This window comes from Labeo rohita, chromosome 1 (genome assembly GCF_022985175.1).
Source record: "Labeo rohita strain BAU-BD-2019 chromosome 1, IGBB_LRoh.1.0, whole genome shotgun sequence".
Taxonomy (NCBI): domain Eukaryota; kingdom Metazoa; phylum Chordata; class Actinopteri; order Cypriniformes; family Cyprinidae; genus Labeo; species Labeo rohita.
Genome location: NC_066869.1, coordinates 10,959,401 through 10,979,471, shown reverse-complemented (window position 1 = coordinate 10,979,471; position 20,071 = coordinate 10,959,401). Strand labels below are relative to the sequence as shown.

Below are 20,071 nucleotides of genomic sequence, written 5' to 3'. Positions count from 1 at the left end.
CATTTATGCTGTGCATTGTTTTAAATTGCACAGGAAGGTCACTTAAAATAAACTTAATGGGAACTAGACATGTAAAATATTGTTAGGTAAACTACTGATAAACATTTGCATTTGAATTTGAATGTGAGAAGGGAACAATGGACTCAGGCTCATATTTCCACAGAATGGTGATGAACAGATATTGTAAACGTAAACATCTAAGCAGTCGGTCATGTTAATAAGGATCACTGTATATCAGCTCACATCAGGTAAGATCTTCTTTATGCTCACAATGATCCTCATCAGTCTCTGTAAAACAAACAACCTGTAGCATGTGTTAATGTATTGGTCATGTGTTGATGTGTGATCATGTGTAATTTGATTGTGTCAGGTCTCTTACTATGAGTCTTTCAACATTTGTAGGGATGTCTAAATCTTTACAAAATACTGCAGCGATATTGTAGATCTACACATATTTCCAGGTGTGATATTTTTGGGGAACAGCTTGAAATTCTACAATAATTTGTAATAATTTCTGTGATCTTTTTAGGCTTTTTGAAATGTTCATACAGTATTTAATGATACATCTTGGAAACATTTGAAATCTCTAATCCTTTTGTGCTTTATTGCATTATAACTTGTTTAATGCAAATTCACACATTCAGTGGAATTTTCTGTTTGTTTGATGCAAAGAGGGAACAAACAGAAGGTCATGCAACAGTACCAAATCTATTTGTTTTTTTTATCTTCAGAACTGTTGTATGTTTGAAGATAAAATATGAAAATGGCTTCTTCTCTTCATAAAAGTATGTATTTTTTACATTTTGATTCTTGGCCACATCCCACATTTTTTTTAATAACTTTTTTTCCCTTTAATTTTTTCCTTTGTATTTCTTGACAGGTTTTATAAGAGCACAGACTAACTTCTCTTTGATGCTGTGTAAGTCTAAGCAGTTTTTTTTTTTTTTTTTTAATTACTATATTGTTAGAAATTGATACAACCAGGGCTTAAAATAAATAAATAAATAAATAAAGTTCACTACGTTCAGAATCTAAATTTTATCATATTCATATTATATGGCGTTCGTTATTAAACATTGCCATTACAAAAATATTTTGACTAAAATTAAAAATAAATAAATAAATACAGGTCATAATGTTATTTCAATTTAACTTATACATTACACTTTATACTAAATTTTCACTAAAACTATACATAACGCATGATAATTAAACTTTAACATTTAATGCATTACATAACAAAATTACTTAGATTCTGTGCAAATACACTGAAGCATTATACAGCTTCAACTGAGGGTGCTCTTGATTTTGTTTGAGGCACACCTGTGGTGGGAAAGTAATACAATGGTATAAAACTGTACATTTCTTCTCTATTACCACCCACTGCCACCCAATAATATTTCAGCTAATTGCTGACATCACATGTTGCCACAGTCAAATGAATTTCACGGTCAAAAGTGAAACTCTTACTTTAACCTATCAGATTTTGAGTTGGTGACACTGGGGCCATCTAGCAGGCATAAGATAACATCAGCATTTTCAGGCACTTTGACTGGATAACTGGACTTGCAAAAGGGCTTGCAAAGCACATCTGTAGCAAACTGCACAAGCTAAAATATATTCCTTTAGATTTAACAGCTGTTTTTTAATCCACACTGGCTGACAGAGAAGAAGAAATTGATTTAGTTGCAGATATACTTACAAAGCCATTTTCAAGACGGACTGTTTCTGAACTGTTTATTGTATGTTCCATTCATACTCGACGCCAGAGGGCGCCCTCACGCGCCCTGCTTTGTTTTTGTATTTGGTCAGTCGTTTCAAATGTGATCTCTTTGTATTTTGTTGATTAATTTATATTATTTTTTTCTTTCTTTTTAATTTCTTCAGATATCTTGGCCTGTGTATTTATCACACAAGAGACGACTACAGCTGGTAATGTATTGTGCTGTGGTGTTTTTGCTGTAAATGAACAGATCTGTAGATTGGCATGTTGAGCCTCTTGCTAAACTCACTGAACAAAACAAAATTGCACATTTTCTTTATTCATGTCTGCATAAAATGTAAAAAAAAAAAAAAAGTAACACTTAATTTATAAGGACCAATTCTCATTATTAACTAGTAGCTTATTAGCATTACTAGCATGTTGGCTGTTTTTTAGTACTTATTAGGCACATATTAATTTTTAACCTCAAATGCTCGTCTTGTCTAGCTCTGTGTGTTCAACCTTACTCTATCTATCTTGAACTGGAGTTCACACAGTACACACAGAGCTAGGCGACATGAGCATTTTAGGTTAAAAAGTATATGAATTGTACACACACACACACACACACATTCCTCCTGGCCTGGAATCATTTAGAGCACTTTAAAGCTGCATTTAAACTGCATTTTGGAAGTTCAACCTCGCAGGCACCACTATAAAAGTCCACTATATGGAGAACATTCCTGAAATGTTTTCCTCAAAATAAATAAATAAATTAATTAATTAATATGATTCAGAGATAAAAGCCATAATACTAATGTTGTCCACAAGAGGGAGCCACATGATAGCAAATCCTTCAAGATCTAAGATTTAAATAAAGATTTAAATACTGAAAATGGATCACTAAATTGACTTGAATTTATTTTTTACCTTCATTTTAACGGTATTGACAATATATTTGCTAAGTTGCCAGACATATCTGAATGTATGTCCTACTGAAGAAGGGACACTAAATTATTGCAAATAAGTTCCCATAAGAGCATCTGGAGATTTGGCCTGGTCCTCACACTGCACTTAGTGTGACCCATTAAATGTAACTATGAAAATAAAAAATAATTAATAATAGTGCTAATAAAATAAAATGTAAATAAAATAATAAATAAAATAATAAAGTTTGATAATACCTTTTTTTTTTTTTAAGGCAGCATTAAATAACAATATAATTATATTATAGTAAACTTAGATTCTATAAAATGCTAATAAGTAATATTTTACTATGTTGTTGCCCACAACGCTTTGGTGACAGGACTTTGAAATAACAAAACAATAAAAGGCATGACTTACATCACACCCAGCCAGCCAACTCTGTCCAAGCTCCATTCGTTTTTTTTTTCTTCATTTGAATGCCCTGTAAAAGGATTTTTGTAAAGATAAAATCAAATTTACTTTCATCTGAAGAGATATTGTATCTATTTGACAGTCGAGAACGGTCCAATCACATGAGGTCAGAATATATAAAAGCAATATTGATTCGCTAAGCTATTTTTAATAGGTGCAAACATGACCAGTCAAATAGTATGACTAAATAATGCAATTTTGTGATTATTTTGCAATATATTTAACTTATTTTTAACATGTTGAAGTAGGCTTCTTCCTTGAATAACTAGATGGGGGGCATCGCCTCAGTGCCTCCTGTTGACCAGCCGGCACTGAAAAGAAGTCTAATCATTTTTCTGTCAGTTAGTTTAAATGACAAATCAGTGCACAGGATCAGTTGATACTGTACTGCACTGACAATATAACATTATATAATTATTTCACAACCGCTTATAGATTATTAAGTGTTCATTTAAGTTTTATATATCCTATTAATTTTGAAAACATATTTGTCAAGTTGGCAATGGTAAATATGTTGTTGTCTAGTGAAAATGAAGAGACAATTTTGTTTGTGACTATATGTATATATATATATATATATAATCTTCAAAGTCACACACAAAATTGTCTCTTCATTGATCCAACAGAGACGCCGGACCAGATTATATAATCTGTATTATTATTATCTTGTATTATATATATATATATATATATATATCTTGTATTATATAGGATTATATATGTGTATTATATAAGCACCCGCCCCAAAAATGGATTTGAATTATTTACTTTTTCTCATATGTTGTCTTTTCTAAAATGTTGACAACTGTGCTATTCTATGGAAACAAATAATAATAATAAATGTCATACCATTAATTAACTACTACATGGCTGTACAGTTCTATATTTTTTAAAAAGCTGTGCAATTACTGGTTATTACAAACTATGTTTCCAGGCATACTTTTTTATGGGGCTTGAGCTCATCATCACTGCTTGCAGCTATATTTACTACTTTATCTCTTCAAAAATACAAACAAACAAGCAAAATCCTAATGACCTGTTCTTCTATCTTTATATTGTTTGTGATTAATAGCTGTCAGGTTGGTGAATGGATCCAACCCTTGTTCTGGAAGAGTGGAGGTTCTCTATAATGGAATATGGGGAACAGTGTGTGATGATATATGGGACTCAGCACATGCAGCAGTGGTGTGCAGAGAACTGGGTTGTGGGAGTGTTATAGAGGCAAAGAGTTTTGCTTATTTTGGACAAGGTTCTGGACAAATATGGTTGGATGATGTCCAGTGCTATGGGAATGAATCTACACTGAAGAACTGTTCATCAGGAGGATGGGGATCACATAACTGTGGGCACCAAGAAGATGCTGGAGTCATCTGCCAAGGTGAGTCAAACACATTTATACAACTGATGTATAGCTGTGATGTTGTACCGTATATTTTGTCATTAACAGTGCAGTGGTGTTTCATCTTCTAAATAACATGGTCTGGCCTTTTTTGGGCCAGCGCCCCCCTACCCATTATCCAGGTCCCTCACCGCCCCCCATCAAATAAATCGTAGTCTAATTGTCCTCACTGAATATTAAAGTAGAGTATAATTATTTTGTGTTTATAATGAGGACTGTTACTATATTTACAATAATTCAAATGTATGGAGTCATTATGATTTTTATGAAATTACTTTATTTCAAGGATGCATTGAATTGATCAAAAAAGACAGTGAAGTACTTTTTTACAGTAAATTATTTTAAAATTGTGTGTAATAACATTCATTTACAGAGTTTTTAAGCATGTTGGTGGTTTTCTTTGCTACAGCTTCAGTGTTGTTGAGATGCGAATATATTTTGTTGCCCCAAATTTAAAAAGACTAAATAAAAATGACATAGTGCACATTGTTATTTTGGTGAGTAAATATCACATTTACACATAAACCCTACTTTACTATATTTCATAGATTTTGTGAGAATATGTCAAAGTTTACTTAAAAAAAAAAAAAAAACTAAGTACAACCCTAATTCTGGAAAAGTTGGGACATTTTGTAAAATGATAAAATCTGTGATTTGTTCATTCTATTTATCTTTTATTTAATTGACAAAAGTACAAAGAAAAGATTTCCAAAGTTTTCAATGACCAACTTAAATGTATTTTGTAAATATAAGCATATTTATTTAGAAAATATTTATTTATTTATTTGAAATATGCAGCACACTCCAAAATTTTGGGACAGGGGCAAAATAAAAGTGAAAAGGTTATAGAATAACCAAATAAACTGTTTTGAAACACAGCAAGCAGGTGAATTGGTAATAGGTGAGGGTGTCATGTTTGGGTATAAATGGAGCTTCTCAGACTTTGCAAGCAAAGCTGGATCATGGCTCAAAATTTGTCTATATTAACAAAATAAAATTAAGTTGGCCAGTGAAAACATTGGATTATTTTCTGTGTACTTAAGTCAATTAAATAAAGGCTAAAGAGAACAAATGACATATTCTTGATCTTATGGCATTTCACAAAATGCCCCAACTTTTAATTGGGGTTGTAGAAACATGGGAAACATATGCTCCTCATTTCCAAAATAGTGACTATTTTAGTGCTGTCCTGATTTATATATTTGTTATAGTCAATTAAATTTCAGATCTTGCTTTTTTTGTCAATGTGATGTGCCAGCTATAATAATAATAAATGTTTCTTAAGCAACAATCAGCATAATTTCTGAAAGATCACGTGACACTGAAAGCCGTAGTAATATACTGTAGCTTAGCATGAGAAGAAAACACATTTTAAAATATATTCAAATAAAAAAGCTTTTTTTTTCAAATGGTAGATTTACTGTTTTTACTGTAGGCTGTTTTATAAAACAAACAAACGCAACCTTTTTTATGAACCCATTAACAAATCATACTGACCTTTTTTAATGGTAGTGTATATTATAGGCTATATTTTATTTATAATATATAGGGCCGTTTTGAAAGCATGTATTTTAACCCCAAAAAACAGCCATACATAATTTTATTTATTTATTTATTTTAATGTCATTGAATGCCACATGACATTCATCACATTTTTGATTTATCATTTGAAATATCATTATCATTAGAAGCAAAAAAGGAGCAAAAAAGCCAAGTGGATATAAATTAGACTATATTTGTGAGCTTTGAATAAACTCTTTAGAAATACTGCATTCAGACGGCCAATCAGCAAACAAAAAACTTTAATATTAATTTTTCTAAACAAGAAAAAACGTATCTTGCTTTATCGTGTCTAAATGCTTGCTATTGTTTTGACGCAGCTAAAGTCAAGCAAAAGTACTTAAGTCGTTGCTAAGGAAATGATACACCGTCAGGTCTAGGAGCGGGAGTATTGGTGTAAACTAGCAACTAACACCACTACTACACTGGCCGCAAACAGCGTGACACGTTGTGTTAAAGCACATCGATCCCGTTATAATCAGTCGTTCAGTAATAACCGAGCGCGAGCGCTACAGTAAACGGATGCCGCGATCTATTTCTGCCTGCGGGATTTCACGCGCCTGCGCTACCGACAAGTTGAGAAATAGATATAGAAAGTGCACTTTGATGTATCCAGTGTGTAGAGACAGCGTTAGGGAGTGGCAGACATTTTTCTTTTGCAAGTTTCAGCTCATACATCTTTGGTGTAAACTCGTCTTGACCAAACGCCCCCCAAGAACAGCTCAGTGCCCCCCTTTCAAAAATATTGCTTCCAGCGCCCCCCGATGCTGTCCGAACGCCCCCGTTGAGAAACACTAGTCTACTTGAAAGGACCAATGTATCATTAGAGTATTTCATTTTGTTTACATTTTCAATTGCACCACTTTTTATTCCGTTTTGGTTTTGCTTTCTCTCCATTTCCATTTGTTTTGCCTGTGTTCGGTTCACTGGTTATTTTCATTTTTTAGTTAGTCCCACACACCTGTTTCTGTTCTGTTGTTGTATCTAAACCCCAAGTTTTCATTTATTCCCTGTCAGGTTCATTTGTTTATTTTGGACCAAGTATCACTAAGAGCCTTACACCAGCTGGAGGTTGCAGGTCTTACGAACAAAGAACAAACTTGCCAGTCTAAGGTTATTCAGATGAGGCAGAGTGAACTGATACATTTAATAATAATACATACCATTAATTAACCACTAAATTGCCATACAGTCCTAAAATTTTTTTAAAAGTTGTGCAAGGTTATTACGAACTGTGTTTCCAGACATTTTTTTTAAATTGCATTTGGATGTGTATTCAGACTTTTTATTTATTTATTTGTTTGTTTATTTATGTATTTATTTATTTATGTATGTATGTTGATTTCTTGTTTAAAATGATCTGATTTCATCACTCTTTAGGCTCAGCTGATACTACTTGGGCTTTGGCTCATCATGGCTTCTTGCAGCTATATTTACTTTATCTCCTCAAAAATACAAACAAACAAGCAAAAAGTATAATGATCTGCTCTTCTATCTTTATATTGTTTGTGGTTAATAGATGTCAGGTTGGTGAATGGATCCAACCCCTGTTCTGGAAGAGTGGAGGTTCTCCACAATGGAATATGGGGAACAGTGTGTGATGATCTGTGGGGTCTGACAGACGCAGCAGTGGTGTGCAGAGAGCTGGGTTGTGGGAGTGTTATAGAGGCAAAAGAGTTCTGCTTATTTTGGACAAGGTTCTGGACAAATATGGTTGGATGATGTCCAGTGCTATGGGAATGAATCTACACTGAAGAACTGTTCATCAGGAGGATGGGGATTACATAACTGTGGGCACCAAGAAGATGCTGGAGTCATCTGCCAAGGTGAGTCAAACACATTTATACAACTAATGTATAGCTGTGATCTTGTACAGTATATTTTGTCATTAACAATGTAGTGGTGTTTCATGTTCTAAATAACATGATCTATTGAAAGGACCAATGTATCATTAGAGTATTTCATTTTTTTAATACATTTTCAACTGCACAACTGACATGTATTCTGTGTTTGTTGCACTAGTTATTTTCATACAGTATTTAAATTAGTCCCACACCCCTGTTTCTGTTCTGTTGTTGTATCTAAGCCCCGAGTTTTCATTTATTCCCTTTCAGGTTCATTTGTTTATTAGGGACCCAGTATCACTAAGAGCCTTATGCCAGTTGGAGGTCGCAGGTCTTACGAACACAGAACAAACACCCCAACTAACACTAACTAACACCCCAAAATAGTTTTAAGACCATACCCTTATTGATATTTACACTCTTCTGCTCCAGAGAAGCATTTCTTAAAACAGCCAATTCCTGATTAAAATTATGAATATTAAAATGATTATAAAAACACTCAAATCATTAGAAAGATCAAGCTTCTTGTCAAAAGAAATATGACACTTTTTAGACTGCATCCCCATTATGGACTTCACCCCTTCCCATGCAGAATGTGAATTTTTAGAACGTGATACACTGATTGTCCACTGCATTCCAGAAATCAACACTGTTTAACGCTGCAAACACTTGTTATAAATAGAAACTCTGCGTATGCTTACGCATGTTTATTGTTTTTGTTTTATATTAGTTGTTCTTGTTGCTTTTGTGCAATACATGAATAGCAGTACAGGTGTTTTAGATATTTTATGTTTAGATATTTCTATTTTGCTGGAGTTCCGCAAATCATTTTATTCTGTTGCTTCCCGCACACACGAGTCTGCCCGCCCGCACCCGCACTCACACCGCTCTCTGTTGTGTCGAGTCCAGTACCAGTGGATTAGAGACCCACACTCCCGCTGGACCCAACGCAACAGAGAGTGGCACGGGACAAGACTTGATGGGCGAGTGCGGGTGTGGGTGGGCAGAGACTTATGTGAACACAATAGAAGTTGATGCGTTGCTCTCCGCACCCGGTACGTTCTCAAGAAGTTTTAATGTGCCGTTTCATGGTTGAGAAGGTTTTCTTCCCCTCTAATTGACAACGCACAATAATGTTCTTGCCTTTGACAGAAATAAACTTAAAATAATGATTGCATTTCCAGCTACAGAACACGTACTTTCCTCTCTCCATGCTGACTATGTTTTCATTGGTAGTATCCGCCTCACAGGTGCTTTCCAGTCAAAGTAGGTCTCGGGTAGAGGACGTTGCGTGTGCTAGCCAACACCCTTTTTACAATCTAGATTCTACATGATAAAACACATTCTGTTGGCAATCATGTAACGCAGCGGTGACGCATGCTTGTAACTATACTCTAATTACTCATTTGGCAATTATAACGCATTAAATTACTCTGTTACTAAAAAAAAATAATCAGTTACAAAGTAATGCGTTACAGCCCAACACTGTTCCCCAAAACCATCAATTTCCTGATCAGAATAGGAGTCTTGTTCCTTGAGACATTTTTCAGTGAGCGCAATAAGACAATTCAATTCAATTTTCAATTCAAATTTATTTGTATAGCGCTTTTCACGATACATATCGTTGCAAAGCAACTTTACACCAAATTAACGCAATGACGTAATCAAACAGACAAAGAACACTATAAATTAGTAGCAGAATTCGGTAGTGCTGTATGTTGTTTCAGGGTTGGCATCATCTGAAGTCCTCTGTGGGGTTGGCATCATCTCTTCTTAAGTGTTCTGGATCCAGACTGGAGCTTGTGAATTCCTAGTTACCACGGGATGTCAATCCCATGGCAAAAACAGAGAACAAATAGGAACATAATTAGCGTAGCTGCTGTTCAAACTAAGAAAGGAAAGATTTATTAAACCAGAACTAAAAGATTAATAATGAACATTTGTTTAGATATAATTGCAGTAAAAGTTTATGAGATGCATTATTTGAATGCTTGGCTAAAAAGATGAGTCTTTAATCTAGATTTAAACAGAGAGAGTGTGCCTGAACCCTGAACGTTATCTGGAAGGCTATTCCAGAGTTTGGGAGCCAAATGCGAAAAAGCTCTACCTTCTTTAGTGGACTTTGCTATCCTAGGTACTACCAACAGTCCAGAGTTATGTGACCTTAGGGAGCGTGATGGATTGTAGCGTGGTAGAAGACTAGTTAGGTACGCAGGAGCTAAACCATTAAGTGCCTTATAGGTAAGAAGTATTATTTTATAGCTGATGCGGAACCTAATAGGTAGCCAGTGCAGAGACTTAAAATTAGGGTAATATGATTATATTTTCTTGACCTGGTAAGGACTCTAGCAGCTGCATTTTGGACTATCTGTAGCTTGTTTATTGAAGATGCTGGACAACCACCTAGTAGTGCATTACAATAGTGCAGTCTAGAGGTCATGAACTAGCTTTTCTGCGTCAGAAACAGGTAATGTTTCGTAGCTTGGCAATGTTTTTGAGATGGAGGAATGCTGTTTTTGTAACATGAGAAATGTAATTTTCAAAAGACAAGTTGCTGTCTAATATAACACCCAGACTTTTGACTGTAGTGGAAGTAACAGTACATCCGTCTAGTTGTAAATTGTAAGTCAAAAGATTCTGTGTATTGTTCTTTGGTCCAATAAGTAATATCTCTGTCTTACCTGAATTTAATAGCAGAAAATTATTGGTCATCCAATCTTTTACATTTTTAACACACTCTGTTAACTTCGATAATTTAGACGTTTCATCTGGTCTTGTTGAGATATATAGTTGAGTATCATCAGCATAACAGTGGAAACTAATCCCGTGTTTTCTAATAATATTACCAAGGGGTAGAATGTATATTGAAAATAGTAGAGGACCTAGGACAGATCCTTGTGGCACTCCATACTTTACTGGTGATAATTGAGATGACTCCCCATTTAAATAAACAAAGTGGTAGCGATCAGACAGGTAGGATCTAAACCATCTTAAAGCCTGCCCTTGGATACCTGCATAATTTTGTAGTCGATCTATTAGTATGTCATGATCTATAGTGTCAAACGCAGCACTAAGATCAAGTAAAACTAGCAATGAGATGCAGCCTTGGTCTGATGCAAGAAGCAAGTCATTGGCGATTTTAACAAGTGCAGTTTCTGTGCTGTGATGGGGCCTGAAACCTGACTGAAATTCTTCATAGATACCATTTTTTTGCAGGAATGAGCACAGCTGAGCAGATACAACTTTCTCTAAAATTTTAGACATAAATGGAAGATTAGAAATGGTTCTGTAATTTGCCAGTTCACTAGGGTCTAGTTGTGGTTTCTTAATAAGAGGCTTAATAACCTCCAGCTTGATTGGTTTAGGGACGTGACCTAAAGATAACGATGAGTTGATAATATTGAGAAGCGGTTCTTCTGCCACAGGTAACAATTCTTTTAGTAATTTAGTGGGAACGGGATCTAATAGGCATGTTGTTGGTTTAGACACAGTGATGAGTTGATTTAACTCTTCCTGTCCTATAGCGGTAAAGTACTGCAGTTTTTCTTTGGGTGTGACGAAAGAAGTTGACATGTTAGATGCAGTAGAATCTACATTGGTTATTGTATTTCTGATGTTATCTGTTTTATCAGTGAAGAAATTCATAAAGTTATTACTAATAAACTGTAAAGGAATATTTAGATCGGGTGGCGTCTGGTTATTTGTTAATCTAGCCACTGTGCTAAATAAAAACCTTGGATTGTTTTGGTTATTTTCTATGAGTTTGCGGATATGCTCGACCCTAGCAGCTTTTAAAGCCTGTCTATATCTGGACATTCCGTTTTTCCATGCAATTCTAAAAACTTCCAAGTTAGTTTTTCTCCATTTGTGCTCAAGATTACGAGTTTCTTTCTTGGGAGAATGGGTATTACTGGTGTGCCATGGCGCAATATGTTTTTCTCTAACTTTTTTCAATTTGATGGGGGCAACAGCTTCTAACGTATTGGAGAAGATGGTGCCCATATTGCTAGTCATTTTGTCTAGATCCTGCGTATTAAGGGGTACACAGAGCAGTTGAGATAAATCAGGCAGGTTATTTGTAAATCTATCTTTGGTGGCTGGAACAATAGTTCTGGCAAGACGGTAACGTGGAGCCATATAGTTAATATTAGTGATACGCAGCATGCACGATACAAGGAAATGGTCAGTAACATCATCGCTTTGAGGTACGATATCTGTATCAGTAAGACCAATGAGTGGGCCCAGTGACATTTTGCTTGACTCCAAAAGAGTTTATTAGGTCAGTAAACTCAAGTCCTAACGCATCATTTGTATTATCAACGTGAATGTTAAAATCTCCAACAATTAGCGCTTTATCAAAATTAACCAATAGTTCTGAAAGGAATTCTGCAAATTCTTTTAGAAAATCTGTATATGGCCTTGGCAGTCTATACACAGTAGCTAAAACAATAGATAGGAGAGATTTCTTTTGCATATCTGGCAGAGTAACATTAAGCAAAAGTATTTCAAATGAATTAAACCTGTATCCTGTTTTCTGAGTAACATATCATATGAGTAACATAGAATATCACTATATATTGTTGCAACACCACCACCACCACGACCACTCTGATGGGGCTCATGCTTATAATAGTAGTTTGGTGGAGTAGACCCATTTAGACATTAGGTTTTAGCCAGGTTTCAGTTAAGCAGAGTACATCAAAACTATTATCTGTGATCATTTCATTCACAATAACTGCTTTGGGTGCAAGTGATCTAATGTTTAGGAGCCCAAGCTTTAAAAATGGTTTCTGTTCATGTATTTTGCTTTTTTGCGTAGCGTCCTGGAGATGTTGTCCGACAGGAGTTCTGCTCCGACTCTGCTGGGGTGCAGGCCATCAGCATGGAAAAGCCTAGGACATTCCCAGAAAAGACTCCAATTATTAACAAAGTGCAGTTTCTGTTCTTTACACCATGTCAATAACCATTCATTTAGAGCAAAAAGACACATACTGCTTTAAAGTTTCATGGAAGCTGGTTAAAGTTACAGTCACTGTAGCACATGGATGAGAATGCAAAAAGTTACTTTTATTGAAGGCTCAATATGTGGATCAAGGTGTGGTTACTATAGAACAGGGGTGGTGAACGTCGGTACTGGAGAGCCGCAGCCCTGCGAACATATGTCAAACAGTCTCCATATCTATAAAAATTAAAATTCCTCAACGAACAATTTGTATAAACATTTAATCATCTGGCACAAACAACAATATATATCTCCTCATATGCAAATATAAAGTGTCACACACGCACACAGTCCATATAGCAAATAAACCAGTCAATGCCGTCACTGCTCTCTAGGCCTCAACTCTCCTTCAAATGGCTTCCACAATGACCATGTGCTCAGAGAAGTTGTTAGGTGACAGATAATTAAAAAGAACAATCAGTATCGCCCCCTAATGGCTCGTTCCCTTCATAACATGCACTGTTGTACTTCCCAAAGCTCATCCAGTTTATCACGGAGTGACTTAACATCATCCAACATTTCTGTAGGGAGAGGTATATTACGATGGCCTTGTCTTTCCACCCTCTGACACACGCCACCCCAGCTTCCCCTGTCCCTAACCCCTTTCACCTTGGATACCTATCCTCAGTTCACTGCAGTAAAATCCGACCGAATAACCTCTGCTGGAAACACTGCCAGAGGGTTCACACTACCCACTCCAGAGTTATGCAGTAGTAGGAGAAACTCAAGCTTATACTGTAGAGCAAGGTTTTTCAAAGTCTAAGACAGTGGGCCTCCCTTTTGACACAACTTACCCCTTGGCGGACTTCGATGTGCAGAAGGAGCAGTTTGTAATGCACTCCCAATTCATCGCATAAAATGTGGAAAAGACGAGCATTTAGAGGTTGTGCTTTAATCAGGTTGACAATTTTCACAGCTTTGTTGAGGACAATCCAAAGATTTGGCATCTTCTTGGCAGCTAATGCCGGTCTATAGATTGTGCAGTGGGTCCACACGGCTATCAGAGCTGCCTCTTTAACCCTCGATATGAGACCACTGTGGCAGCCCGTCATTGATTTTGCCCCATCACTGCATATGCCACAGCAGCATTCTCAGTCTATATAGTATTATCCATCTTATTCCATGGTCATTTGCCAAGTTAAAACTAGACAAGTTAAAACTAGTATTGCTCTTTGCAGCACAATATTTGTCCGGACGTGTAAAAATTATGGTTATTTTCAACACTTTCCATATATGCTGTAGTTTCACAGAGTTGGTAATGCAAAACCTAAACATATAAAAGGAACAAAAAAAAAAAAAAATAAAAATAAAATAAAATAAGGATGTAATCAGGGCAGTTCATAATGACAATCTATATGTAAAAACAGCTAATAGCTGTTCACTGTGTAGCACTAATCTCTCCGCTTAACAACACCACATCAAATGCTACATGGCTTGAGAGATTTTGCAAGATTTCCTGTGTTCACAGTCGGGCCTCTGGTTGAAAATTTGTTGGTATGTGGTGTGTTGTCTTTGTCACTTTGTGGCACACCACACACTTAAGGAGCAAAACTGTTCAATCTGGGATTTTTTTGTCCTCATATTTGTGGTCTCTCACATTTTGAAAATATTTTAAGCCTTCTACACACTGCACAGTTTTAACAATCCTACAAGATATCATTGCTGATCGCACTGTGCGACATGGATCTAATAAACTTGGGTACAACATGCATGTAGATTGTATGGTGATGACACCTATTGACTCGTATAGGCTATGACGCAAGTTACTATAGCAGAATAAAATGTCATCAGCATGCGTTAGCGGTAAACAAAAAGAGCATAATGAATCACACTTTGGCAGTTGTACTTTCTATGTGTGATGAAAAAAGTGGAAGAGCAGTTTTAAGTTTTAGCGCTATGTCACGTTGATTTCTTGTTGCATTTTTATTGGCTGGTCAGTAGACGTGGGTCGTGGCAGCACGCAGGCCATGCAATGATTAGGCTAAATTTCTGACACTGTCACAGGCTTTCTGTAGTCACAAGACCATGACAACGGCCATCTTTGAACCTCTCTCACTGTACGACATAAGACCACGGGTTAGGAGCCACAATGATAGAAATCGCCACAATGTTTCACAATGCCAATCTTTCATCTGGGGCAGCCGAAAATCGTGCAGTGTGTTTCAGACTTTAGCATATACCCAGCATAAAACAACAACATCTGATCCTCTGTTTTGACACATGTCCAAGTGCAACCGAGTTCGATGAGTGACATGATGGAAGGCAGATGTGAAATTAAAGAGTTTATTGCTAAATGAGGAGCTGCCTCTACAGTCTGGAACTGGTTTGGTCAGGGCTATACAAAGCGACAAAAAAAAAAAAAAATAAATAAATAAAAATAAATAAATAAATAAATGTACCATATTAGCATTTGTGTGATACAGTTTTGCATGTGTATGAGCCGGTTTACAAAGCTGTTGTCGAACAAAGATATCATTTATTGACATGCTTTTTCTCCAAATTAACTTCACAGTGTTTGAAATAACTTTTTGTGATCAGATGTGGTTTCATCATATCACAGAATGAGACAGAAATCAGGCTATTTTATAGTATTATATGAGGTGATAAAAACTATGTTGATTAGCATTGCATTATAAATATACTTATCCTTATAAAAATACCCAAGATATGTTTATTGTTTTCAAGTTTCCTCAGTTAAAATTTCTCTATTCTCTATTTGCGTTTTATTTAGCTCTAGCGATAACTGGATACCTTTGTCCATATGAGGGATTTCCTGGAGTATTGTGAGTACTATTACTTCTGCTATGCAGTTTCTGCGCAAGGGCGACCTTAGGCTTCCAGTATGAATTACATTCATTACATTACGTGTGTACTCAGTAATGCTCACAACACCCTATTTTGGGTAAATATAGAAAAGGTAATACTTTGCTCTAAAGAAACAGAATTCCCTGAATTATCGCCATTGATGTCATTATCACAATAAATACCAGATATCATTGTGATATATTTTTAAGCCCATATTGCACATCCCTAATTAAGTGTTCATTTAAATTTTATATATCCTATTAATTTTGAAAACATATTTGTCAAGTTGCCAAACATAAATATGTTGCTGTCTATTGAAAATGAAGAGACCATTTTATGTGTGACTTTTAGGCTAATATTTTGTAAAATGTTTCTTCAATAACACCATATATGATTTAATATTGTAACAGTATTTTGAACTAACTTGCATTTGGGACATTTCCTACGTTCCGAGTCTGCACTTGCATGTACAAGCAATTTCCCCTGACAAGACCTTTTGATGATTTATCCTACTTGTGGATTATTGTTTGATTTCCTCTGCTGATGTTTTTTTTTTTTTTTTTTTTTTTTTTTTTTTTTTTGGTTTGTTTGGCCATTGTTTGTACTGATATAGTTTCAGAAGGTCTGCTCAAAAATGGAGTACCCATATATGGTTTGAATGGAAGTCTTTGAAAAATCATGAAATGTGGACTTTGCGTATGTTACATTTCCATATAAACAAGAACTTAAAAAAACAAACAGGTTTGGGTAAACTCTTTATTGGTGAAGCAGAGTATACTGTGAAGTAATACAGTTGATCCCTCCTTCAAAAATTTGTATACATGTTTTTCTTGTTTGAGAGACAGAGATTCAGTTATAATATAATTAAGTCATACAGACAGCACAATCTTATACAATCTCACATCAACTCAAAAGCACCCGCAGCCCAAAATTGTTTGATTTATTTACTTTTTCTAATACGTTGTCTTCTTTTCCAACTGTGCTATTGGATGGAGATGAATACATACTAATATTAAATGTAATACCATTTATTAACCACTAAATGGCTGTACATTCCTATTAATAAATATTTAAAGTGCTCCTATTATGTCTTTTCAAATATGACCTTTCATGCAGTGTGTCATGTCGCTGTATGTGAACATAAACTATCTGCAAAGTTGTGAAGCCGATAGTGCATGATAAATAAAGGTATTGTCTATCAAAAAAAAAAAAAAAAAAAAAGGAATCGGCTCACAGTCTCCCGAACAATTCATCAGGAATTCGAACCTTATTCTGTTACGGCTATACGTCGCACATTTGCATAATGTCTGTCCATGTTCTACGTTGCAAACAACTTGCCCACAAACAGTAAAATTTCCATGTGGTTTATGTCATGTCGAGAGGACGCTGTATTCTATGCTGTGAGAGTAAATTTGTTTTATATTCACTTCCAAAATATGAATCTACAAAGATTGTATTTTCTAGTGTTATGTTGTGTAACAACCCCGCACATGTCTTGCTAACCGGCTAACTCAGGCTTCTGTAGTTCTGTTGTGGGCCCACTGTAGTCTAAAAATGTGTGATTATTGCAGCTTGACTGTCTGTCTGTCTCATTAGTTGGAGTAATGATAAAGGATGGCGCACGAAGCGGCTTTCACACAGAATGCAGAAAGGGCTTCGCTATGAAACTTATTCATTCCAATTGCTTGCGCCGTGTGAGGAAGGCTTGTTTCTGCGTCGACCAAAGCGCATGCTCAGCGAAGCGCACCACTGGCGCACAATCAGCCACTTCAACCGTTTCATCATCAGACTCCAGGCTCGAACTTGTAAGATCGATGTCATCTTTTCTATGTATTGACAAGTCTCCAGGGCTGTCATTCAGTTATGGCAATGGGCGTTTCGTTTTCTGACACGCACCGTACGCGGTAGACCAATCATAAAGGACTGCGCCATCCGACCAATCACAGCAGTGAGGGGTCACGGAAAGGAGGGGTTTAGAAAGACTGATTCTTCGAACTGCTTTGCACGAGTCGTTTACAAATCATTTAGAAATGAGGTCAAATTAAATCTATTTTTGGAGAAAACTAAAGTGTTTTTTGACCTTGCATACATGTAAATCTGTTTTAGGAGACTAATAAAACAATATTAGCAACCTTTAAAATGGCATAATAGGAGCACTTTAAAAATGTTGTGCAATTCCTGGTTATTACAAACAGTTTTCAGACATATTTATTTATTGCATTTGGATATATATTAAGACATTTTTATTTACAGTCTTTTTATTATTATTTTGTATTTAATTTAGAATGTATTGTTGAAATTGATTGTTGTTGTTTGATTAATTTAGTCTTCAAGCTCAACTTATACTACTGGGCCTTGGGCCCATCATCTGCTTGCAGCTATAATTATCATCATTGCAGCTTTGTTATCACATCAAAAATGGAGTCAAACAAGCAAAAACCCAATGACCTGTTCTTCTATCTTTATATTGTTTGTAATAGCTGTCAGGTTGGTAAATGGATCCGACCTCTGTTCTGGAAGAGTGGAGGTTTTCCACAATGGAATATGGGGAACAGTGTGTGATGATTGGTGGGATTCGAGAGATGCAGCAGTGGTGTGCAGAGAACTGGGTTGTGGGAGTGTTAAAGAGGCAAAGAGTTTTGCTTATTTTGGACAAGGTTCTGGACAAATATGGTTAGATGATGTCCAGTGCCATGGGAATGAATCTACACTGAAAAACTGTTCATCAAGAGGATGGGGATCACATGACTGTGGGCATCATGAAGATTCTGGAGTCATCTGCCAAGGTGAGTCAAACACATTTATACAGCTTCTTTATAGCTGTGATGTTATACAGTGTATTCTCTCATTAACAGTGCAGCTGTGCCTGATGTCCTAAATAACATGATCTACACTGTAAAACAAAAACAAAAAACAAAAAAACAAACAAAAAAACAAAACAAAACAAACAAACAAACAAAAAAATGGACATTTCCTTCAACAAAATTATGATGACATCCAGAAAAAATATTATGACAGGCAGAAAAAAAGAAAACACGAGCAGGTACTTGCACAATATTGGTGGTGCACCAAATAGTGGTCACAGACTTCACTGTGAAATAGTCAAGATTCAAAACAATTTTCTAATACATAGGGAAAAAAAGGAATACAATGATAGAGCTGTCATTAAGAACAATTGCTTTAACTTATAGGGCCCTATCATGCATGCTGGTACATTTCAGAATTTCCCTGGAGTGCTTTCTCCAAAACAAATTCCAAAACGTCACTTTAGAAGTAGTAACAAAGGAATGTTGAGTTGCTTCACTGAAAGCTTATTGTATTACTGCAGTAAAGGTCACTGTATTATTTAGAGAATTATGAGAGAGAGAGAGAGAGATGGACTGAGTATGATTAATGTACCTGCATCTGGTACAGCATTCAAACACAGTAATTTTTGGATATTTGAATGGTGTTGCCATGGTGATTAATTACAATAATGGTAAAAAAAAAGCAAACTGAATTTTTTCTTATATCTTTAAAGTGCATTGTCAAAAATTCCTCATAACCTTCTACATATGGAGAACAAGTCATTCTGAGGAAACATGCTAAGTTTAATGCATTTCTAATGCTCTGTGGTCTAACAACAAATTAAAAACTATCAGACATTTCAGCTGACAGATGAAGGCTATAATATTAGAGTTGATAAGAAATATTTGATTTTTTTTCTGTCTAATTCAGTTAGTTTTAATGACAAATGAATGCACAGAATCAGTTGATATGCACTGCGCTGTCAATATGGATTTATATAATTATTACACAACTGCTTTACATCCTCACAGCCACTCAGAAACACCTGCAGCCCAAAATTTACTTTTTCTAATATGTTTGCTAACATATGGATGGAAAGGAAAATAATAGTAATATTAAATGCAAGACCACTGATTTACCATTAAATGGATGTACAGAGCCGTTGATAAATATTTTAAAGACTTGCATTTGGTTATAGAACTTTTTTTTATGTTTATATTTATATTTTTTAATTAGTATTAATTATTATTTTATTGTATGTATTAATTTGTATGTATTTATTTAGAATTTATTTTTGATTTGATTGATGTTGATAGATTACTTTAGTCTTCAGGCTCAACTGATACTACCTGGGATTGGGCCCATCATTGTGCTTGCAACCTTATTTACTACTTTGCTATCTCATCAAAAATACAAACAAACAAGCAAAAACCCAATGACCTGTTCGTCTATCTCTATATTGTTTGTGATTAATAGTTGTGAATTTGGTGAATGGATCCAGCCCCTGTTCTGGAAGAGTGGAGGTTCTCCACAATGGAATATGGGGAACAGTGTGTGATGATTGGTGGGATTTG

General features: G+C 35.5%; 2 protein-coding genes across 2 annotated transcripts in view; both read left to right on the top strand.

The window, feature by feature from the left end:
- LOC127177567 (putative adhesion G protein-coupled receptor E4P) overlaps window positions 1–20,071 on the top strand; it is a 65,608-nt gene that overhangs the window by 32,603 nt on the left and 12,934 nt on the right. The gene's annotated exons all lie outside the window — the stretch shown is intronic.
- LOC127177836 (putative DMBT1-like protein) lies at window positions 198–18,367 on the top strand. Its single transcript, XM_051130376.1, is given in 9 exon segments — window positions 198–248; window positions 732–785; window positions 881–919; window positions 1,888–1,932; window positions 4,173–4,478; window positions 7,579–7,730; window positions 7,732–7,885; window positions 15,637–15,688; window positions 18,191–18,367. Coding segments are annotated over 8 exon segments (858 nt in total). The 5' UTR covers window positions 198–248; window positions 732–757; the 3' UTR covers window positions 18,273–18,367.